The sequence below is a fragment of the Solanum pennellii genome, chromosome 9 (genome assembly GCF_001406875.1).
Source record: "Solanum pennellii chromosome 9, SPENNV200".
In the NCBI taxonomy this organism is placed as follows: Eukaryota; Viridiplantae; Streptophyta; class Magnoliopsida; order Solanales; family Solanaceae; genus Solanum; species Solanum pennellii.
The window spans coordinates 18118509-18127852 of NC_028645.1; the positions used below are offsets into that span (position 1 = coordinate 18118509).

Consider the following 9344-nt stretch of genomic DNA (forward strand, 5'->3'; position numbering starts at 1 on the left):
TACACTTCCACAGAAAAGATAGAGGAACATAGGAAGGCTAAAACACCACGATGAACTTTGGTGATTGAACGCATCAGAAGACTGACACCCCTGTTTATGCATTTGAAAGGTTAGGCCATAGGGATGAAAGAGAGTTCCCTAAACAAGTGGAGGAATATGCCACCACCTCAAATACCTCTATATTTCATCGCTTGGGAACCAAAAGAAATTCATTATCCAAAGGAGGTTGTTGGAGCATGAAAATCAAGATTCATGTGATGTAATTGATGACAAGGAGATCATAGTGTTTTCCCATCACGTATAAAGAGAAATGTTGTATTGTCGATCACCACTGACGGTTCTTTGAAGGTAAAAAGAAGTATAATTGTAGTCACCAACCAATTTCATGGAGAAACCAAGAAGGACGAAGATAAAGTCATCACAATCATCATGAGAAGTGAGGTGGAAGATTCAAACTTGACACAATCATCCTATCACATAACAGTGGAACAAGGTCCAGACGTTGATGATACAAATTATGATGTCCAAAAGTCTCCCCTTCAATTTGAGGATGGCGTACAATCAACCATAGACGACCTCAATAAACAAAATCTACACACTCTAGAAGATCCACATCCAATATTCGTCAGTGCACTTCTTACACCAGAAGAATAGAGGACATACTTCAAGTTATTGGTTGAGTTCAATGATTTTTTGCTTGGTCATACAAAAAAATGTTGGGCCTTATTCCTAGGATAGTTATTCATCATTTGGGTATCAAAAAGGGAAAACGTCCTATAAAGCAATCACAACGAGTGTCTCATCTAGAGTTGGTGACACAAATTGAAGCAAAGTTCAACAAGCTCATCGAAGCTGGATTTATTCGAGAAGTGAAACACCATTTGTGGATCTCAAATATTATACCTATTAAGAAGAAGAATGGTCAAATACATGTCTGTGTTGATTTTCAAGATTTGAACAAGGCATGTCGAAAAGATGACTTCCCTCTGCCAATAATTGAGCTCATGGTTGATGCTACAACTGGGCATGAAGCTATGTCATTTATGGATGGGTCTTCTGGATATAATCAAATCACAATGACTCCAAAAGATGAAGAATACACTGCATTTCGAACTCCAAAAGGGATTTATTGTTACAAAGTGATGCCTTTTGGTCTAAACAATGTTGGGCCACCTATCAACGTGCAATACAAAAAATATTTGATGACATGCTTCATAGGAGGGTGGAATGTTATTTCAATGACTTAGTGGTAATGACGAAGCAAAAGGAACACCATCTTGAAGACCTTCAAATTGTTTTTGAAAGGTTAAGAAAGTTCGACTTGAAGATGAACCCACTCAAATGTGCATTTGGGGTCACCTTAGGAAAGTTTCTTGGCTTCATTGTGTGTCACCGTGGAATTGAAGTTGATCCTGCAAAGATTGATGCTATCCAAAAAATGTTTGAGCCAAAGAACTTGAGAGACCTCCGCAGTCTGCAAGGAAATTTGGCATTCATCCGGAGGTTTATTTCTAACATGGCTAGATGATGTCAACCCTTCAACCATTTGATGAAGAAAGATGCTCCTTTCCACCGAGACCAATCATGTCGAAATGCCTTTGAAAGCATCAAAATATACTTGATGAATGCACCTGTATTAGGGGCACAAACTTCTGGAAAGCCATTGATACTATACATTGCATCGCAAGAGCGATCACTTTGGGCACTTCTTGCTCAGGAGAATGATGCTAAGAAGGAACAAGCATTGTACTATCTAAGTCGGACCTTGATAGGAGTTGAGTTGAATTATACGCCCATAGAGAAGATGTGCTTAGCATTGCTTTATGCAATTAAAAAATTGAGGCATTATTTTGAAGCGTACACTATCAAGCTAATTTCTCGAGCTGACCCCGTGAAGTTCATAATGACTCGACCAGTTCTCTCAGGACGTCTAGCAAGATTGTCTATATTTTTTAATCAATATGAGATCATATACACACCTCAAAAATCTGTGAAGGGGAAAGCACTTGCTATTTTCCTTGCTGATCACCCTCTTCCGGGAAAATGGGAAACTTCAGATGAGTTCCCGAACGAAGATGCATTTTTTACTAAAGAGTTGTCGGCATGGACAATGTTCTTTGATGGATCTGCACGTCGAGATGGAGCAGGGGTAGGAGTGGTGTTGATATATCCAGAACAACTAATCTTACCAATCTTATTTGTTCTAGGTGAAACATGTTCAAACAATGATGCAGAATACCAAGCTTCGATTGTGGGCCTTGAAATGGCATCATATATGAAGATTCCTGAATTGGATGTCTACGGTGACTCTCAATTGATCATCAATCAACTCTTAGAGAGTAACGAGGTAGAGAAGAAAGATCTTTTATCATATCACCAATATTCTACTTTCTTACTTGAAAGGTTTGATCAAATATTCTCAAATCACGTCCCTAGAGAACAAAAACGCATGGCAGGTGCTTTGGCTAACTTGGCTACAACAATGGCACTCGGAGAAAATGAGACAACAAAGGTGTGTATATGTCATCGATGGGTTGTCTTGATCTTCAAATCGATGAAAGCCATCATATATTCGTTCGAGTGGTTGAAGAAGAAGATTGGAGAAAAACCACTGATTGAGTATCTTGAACTTGGAAGACTGCCTGAGGATCCATGACTAAGAGCAGACATTAAGAGAAGGGCACCACGATTCATCTTTGATGATGGAATACTATTTCGTCGTTCTCTTGAGAGACTATACTTGCGGTGTCTTGACATAGAAGAAGCTCAACAAACAATGGAAGAGGCATATTCTGGCACTTGTGGAACATACCAATCAGGGCCTAAACTTCACTTTGGCATCAAGAGGATGGGCTACCTTTGGCCGACAATGGTGATGGACTGCTTAGAGCATGCGAAAAAGTGTCAAACGTGTCAATTACATGCTAATTACATCCATCGATCTCCAGAGGCTCTGCATCTGACTGTAGCCTCGTGGCCCTTCAATATATGGGGACTTGATGTTGTTGGACCTCTTCCAAAGTCATCAAAACGACAAATGTATATCTTGGCTGCCACTGACTATTTCTCTAGATGGGCTGAAGTTGTACCATTAAAAGAGGTAAAGAAGGAAAATTTTGTTGATTTTATCAAATCAAACATAATTTTTAGATATGGCATCCCAATATGTATAGTCACTGATAATGGAACACCATTCAACAATAAACTCATGAATAGTTTGTGCGAGAAGTTCAGTTTTAAGCAACATAAATCTTCAATGCAATGCACCTTCCAATGGTCTTGCTGAAGTTGTTAATAAGACACTTGGTAACCTATTGAAGAAAGTAGTTGCAAAGAATAAAAGAGGCTGGCATGAGAGAGTTGGTGAAGCTTTGTGGGCATATCGTACAACCTCTAAAATGGCTACGCAAGCGAATACGTTTTCATTGGTGTATGGTGTAGACCTTCCATTGTAGAAGAAAATTCCATCATAGCGAATATCAGTCCAAGAGGGACTTACTACTTAAAGCAACACTCAACTTCGTCTAGCAGAGTTGGAAGCATTGGATGAAACTAGATTGGAAGCACAACAAAGGTTGGAGTGTTATCAAGCTCGACTTGCAAGAGCATTCAATGAGAAAGTGCGACCTTGATCATTTTAAGTGGGAGACTTGGTCTTAGCATTCCGGAGACCCATAATCCTCAACAAACGCATTGGTGACAAGTTTACATCCAAATGGGATGGAGCGTATGATGTGAAAGAGACAAATTCAACTGGCGCTTATAAAATTGTCGACCAAGATGGTGTACGAGTTGGTCCAATCAAAGCCAAGTTCCTAAAGCAATACTTCCCATGAAGGTTGGCTACGCTCCGTAAGGTATGAGCATAAACTTCATGTTACTCCTAGCTCGCAAGAGTATAAACTGTGTACAGCCTAAAAAATATAAATAAATAAATAAATAAAACTCATCATCTTTAACAACAATATGACTTGATCCTCTTCACCGAGGTACGTAGGTGCTTGGAGTAATCACTCTAAGTTCAGTCAAATGAAAAAAAAGTCTTGGGTTGCCTTGCGTGATCATCACACTAGCTCTTAAAAAAATAATCATGTAGCTAGCAAATGAGTTCAAATGCGGCGCAAACGAGCAAAGTAGAAGATTCTTGAAGCCCTATCTGCAACAAAGAAGAAACTCATAAACAGAAAGTCCTACATTGAGTCATGAATCTTAAACCATGATAGTTCAAAGTTTCATATCAAACATGCTAGATTTGGAGTCAACTTTGGGTATTAATCTAATAAATTCAAAAGGAATTTTGATTTGAATTTTTGATATGCAGTAGGCTGATGAATTTGTTGACATTGGATGAAGTGACTTGCGATTCTACTTGTATGTTAGCTTACGATGTAGATAATTTGGTGTAATTCGTTGATACTTCAGTAAGTTACTCAAAATTAGGGGCATATTTACCTACAACATCAAATCGGAATACCCTTCGGATCAAAGCTCTATGTTGAAATGGTATAGCCGCAAAAATCATTATATGAACACTCCAAGTTCAAGAGACAGTCTGGTTTTTTTGTCAAGAGCGCACAAAGTTCAAGAAATGACATTCTGCACATATATTCAACTTGAAAAAATTTATGGACTCTTACGCCGCGTTATTGATTTTCTCCCAAAGTTGCTCATAGCTGAAGAGTTTAGCGAAGCAGAATTTGTGCTGACTTTGAAAAGATAACTATGCTAATCTAGAAGTCTTTTGGATGTGATTTTTGTATGTGTTGTACGTATATGAGTTATTTTTCCAACGGAATGAGAATGACATCATTTCGAGGATCCTACACTGAGTTATTGTTTTCTCCCGAAGATGCACAAAACTGAAGATTCAAGCACGCAGATTTTGAGACAACTTTAAACTCAAATCTGTACTAATCCGTAAATCCTATGGATTTGATTTTTATACAGATTGAAGCTATCAAAGTTATCTTTCCAACAAAAAAGAATCTCATTGTTCCGATGCTCCTACTCCACGTTATGAATTTTGTTCCACATGTGCGCAAAGCTGAAAATTCAATCATGCAGATTTTGAACCTACTTTGAACTCAAATATGTACTAAACCATAAATCCCATAAATCTCATGTGATTTTTATACAGATTAAAGATCTCATAGTAATTTTTCTAACAAAAGAAGTTCATTATTTTGATGCTCCTACTTCATGCTATGAATTTTCTTCCACGTGTGCGCAAAGATGAAAAATTAATGTTTAGTTGCAACCTCATATAAATGCTAGTTTACGGAGTCCTTTTTTTCCATAAAGAAAGAGAGCTCGTGGAAAAAAACAATCAAAATTTGAAATTCAAGAGGAGAAAATTCTTACTGAAAATAAGTCACTATTTTATTGCTTCGAAAAAAACCACTACAATCATAACGAGCGAATAAGAAAATCCTAAACAAATGAATAAAGAAAAAAATTTAACTATGGAAAATGTTTGAAACTTATGATTTCTTGGCGACTTTTCTCAAGAGTTGAAGCGATATTTGACTCCAATGTTGTAAAGCCATCTGAAGAACCTAAGGAAAATTGTGTAATCCATCCACACAATGTGTCCCACATCTCAGAAATAAAGGATGATTTGGCACGATAAATGATTTCTTGTGGCTCAAAAGTAGGAGCACCACGTTGCAATGAAGACATCATGTCAATAGAAGCTGATTTTCTTGGTGGAACTACTTCCGATGAAGGCATCACATTATTAATGGAAGAATGAAAGTCTTTTACAGCCGCATCAAGATCATAAAGATCTACTATGAAATATGTAACCGCGCCATTGTTAAGGTCGTCACCATATAGTTCTTGAAGGTTCAACTAAAATGAATTATAAGAATAGAAAGATTATCAGGTTAAAAAAAATAAGAAATAAAAAAGAGAGGGCCTTACTTTTTTTGTTAATTCAAACAGAGATGCCGAGTTTGGATCCTCATCAACAAAGTCGTTATCATCAACGACAATGGTATCTAAAATGTCAATACCACGACAAGCATCATTGAGCTCTTGTGCCTTTATTTTTTGGAAGATTCCAGTGATGATCCATTGGACTAGAAGACGCACTGGGTCGTCCAATACCATTTGGTGAAGCATACATAAAAGAAATTTCATCAAAAGGCGCCTCAAGATTTGACGTTTGGTCATTATCATTGTCTGATAATACATGAAGTTCATTTGTTGTAGAAGAACCATGGCCAAGTTTGGAAGCAAGTGAAGTTTCCTTTGAAGCGGATGGGAGGTGCCTCAATTTTGATTTCGTAGGAACATCACCATCTTTCAAGGTTTAGGACTTGGATGAGATCTTAGCGATTTGCAAAGTATCACTTGACTTTGCTTGAGATTTAGAAGAAAGATGTGACTTTTCCTTTGGATGATCAGTAGCCTTTTTAGATGAAGTGGACGCGAGTATTGCTTTCTCTTCTTCAAAGTAATTCGGAGGTTTTCGTGGGAAGTATTCATCCTTTGCGATGGCCACCAGTCTATATACTCGTGGGTCATTAAAGGAGCACCTTCCAATGGGCATGTTGGAATCATGACTTAAGAAAAGTTATTGAGTCGAAAAGAAGAACTCCAAGGTTGCACCAATGTTAACAGTGTACCATTGTAAGGACACTCCATAAGATCTCCGGGGACATCTTGACAAAAAACAAATTGTCGACTAAAACTGATAGGGTTGTAGGATTCCACGATGAAATTTGAATCATGCCTAAGGGTTACATAACCTGAACGAAGGTTTATGACATATTCGTTCCACGAATTTGAAAGCTTGCCATTATCGGTAAGGTGCAAATCCTTCCCTTGCAGCATTGCTAAATGATGGAGGCGACGGGCATCATGCCTTTGAAATAACTTTTGGGCGTCCGTAAAATCAAAACAGTTGGCCATCTTCTCGCCAGAAATTTTGCAAAGAGGTACCAATGGATGTGAACGATTGGCATGATAATGCGTCCCAAAGTATTCCCCAAGCCAACCATATGCATAGTGTATGGGGAAAAAAAATTGCCACACTCAAGTTTGAAGAAGTAGAGATTTCTCTCAAGCCGCGATATATGCTTGCAAGAACTGGGACTGCTAAGGAGAAATTCTTTCCATGAGCAATCAAACTCGCAACTTTAAAAACACTAGCGCACACATGATGACTTTCTTATTCGGAAGCACAAATTTGCAAGGCCAACAAGCAAAGAAGTCTGCCAAGTTTGTCTCATCTCTAAGTGATTCTTCCATATCTAACTCGACAAATGGGGAATTCACCTCGTCAGTTCGCAGTAAGAAGTTTGAATCAATGTGTCCAGAAGGATTGTGGTTTGATCTTGGCTTTGTGACTCGTACCTTTGAAACATTTTGCGTAGGCTCGACATATCTATAAGGTTTTATAAACCAAAACTTCACCCAATCATGGATGGACAGCTCTTGGAGATCATCTTTCGCTAATTTGTAGAAGGACAAAAACAAATATCGACAACTTTGGGGAAGAAGCAATTCTTTTGAGTATCCGTCTGTGTCAATTCTCTCGCCGAGGGAACGACTTCATCGTAAAAATACCCTTGTACAGGGAGACCTGCAATGGCTTGTTAATCCCAAAGTAATATTGACATCTCTCCAATGAAAGTAGAAAGCGTATTGGTAGATGGGTGCCAAATTTCATAAAAAGCATGGAGTACATTGTTGTTATAGTCGTACGTGAACAAAGAAGTATATACAGCATTATAGACCTTGATGAGCTCCAAAATCTCCTTGTGACGGGGCAACAGGTCCTCTACCCATTCCCAGTAGCCGAATGTGTAGCAAACATTGCCAAAGTTAGAAGAGGGAACACGCCAATTGTTGAAATTTCCATCAGAATGAGAAGATTTGAAAGACTGGGTCAGGATGGAGTGCAGACTTCAGTAAAGGAACTTTCATACTAGTAGCCTTGCTCGAGAAGTTTATCATAACGTCGTTCGTATCCATTTTTTACCATTCTTTAAGGAGAAAAGATTCATCATGTGCCCCACTAACAAGGGAGAAGACGCCGATAGCAGGAGGTTGAACTTCCTGAAGTAGAACTTTGGCATTGGGATTTTGTTGGTCATCACCTGCTATTTCAAGAAGAAGATGCAGCGAATCTCGATCGCGGAAGTGCATCATGTTGTGAAATCAAAGTCGTATTTTTCTATAAAATATCTGCAAAAAGAAATTAAAACAAAAGGAAAAAGTTTAGATTAAGAACAAGTCCAAAGTAAAGGGATAACCTCAAATTTTTTTGCGACTGGTAAAAGGCTGATTTCAAATAGAAAACTGAATCAGCACATACGCGATCTAAAATTGTAGTTTTCGTTTATGATGTATCCCTATGAATTTTCTTTCCAACACCACAAACATCTTGTAATTTCGTTATTCCTACACTGAAGTATGAATTTTTCCGCGAAGTCGCGCAAAGCTGATGCGTTCAGTTCATCAGAATTTTAGGCTGAGTTCAAAAAATCACATGAGTAAATTCGAGAATCGTCTGACCGTGATTTTCAGATATGTTGTAGATCTGCAAGTATAGTTTCAGAAAAATCAAACCGATCACGATTTTGATATTCATACAATGAGGTATGAATTTTCTACCAAAGTCGCGCTGAGCTGAAAAGGGGTGACGAAAATCTAAATTGGAGAAGAATTTACTTGAGAGAGAACTCAATTGAACTAGATGATACGGCAATGCGAATACGGGTTTATATAGATCTCAAACTAGGGAGACATCAGTTTGATTCCTACAAATTATGGAAAATTATAATGATGGAAAGTTTATTTCATACAAATTATGAAAATTATGGTAAATTTTCTTAAGAATTAAATCATGGAAATTTTCCCTGGGAATCATATTATGGAAATTTCATTGAAACCAAATTATGGTAAGTTTTCATAAGAATTAACTTATGGAAATTTTTCATGGGAATCAAATTATGGAAATTCCATAGAAACCAAATTATTGTAAGTTTTCATAAGAATTAAATTATAAAAAATTTCAATGAGAATCAAATTATGGAAATTCCACATAAACCAAATTATGGTATGTTTTCATAAAAATTAAATTATTGAAATTTTCCATGGGAATCAAATTATGGAAATTCCGTAGAAACCAAATTATGGTAAATTTTCATAATAATTAAATTATGAAAATTTTCCGTGGGAATCAAATTATGGAAATCCCATAAAAACCAAATTATGGTAAACTTTTCTCGAAAACTACATGAAAAAGTATGCCCGAAGGAGAAACACTCGCGTCATGAGAATTTGAATTCCTTGTGTTCTAAATAAGTGAAAGCCTAAAATTTGCGTCGAAACCA

The 9344-nt window shown here is 37.4% G+C and overlaps 1 protein-coding gene across 1 annotated transcript; it reads left to right on the forward strand.

Annotated features, from left to right (window-relative positions):
- The first annotated feature begins 1621 nt into the window (after positions 1-1621).
- LOC107030024 lies at positions 1622-2656 on the forward strand. The gene has a single exon (XM_015231434.1). It carries the CDS (start codon positions 1622-1624, stop codon positions 2654-2656), a length of 1035 nt encoding a protein of 344 aa, XP_015086920.1.
- The last annotated feature ends 6688 nt before the right edge of the window (positions 2657-9344 follow it).

Bases quoted from the DNA above. Each gene is read 5' to 3' on its own strand.
- LOC107030024 (XM_015231434.1), top strand. From the start codon at position 1,622: ATGAATGCACCTGTATTAGGGGCACAAACTTCTGGAAAGCCATTGATA.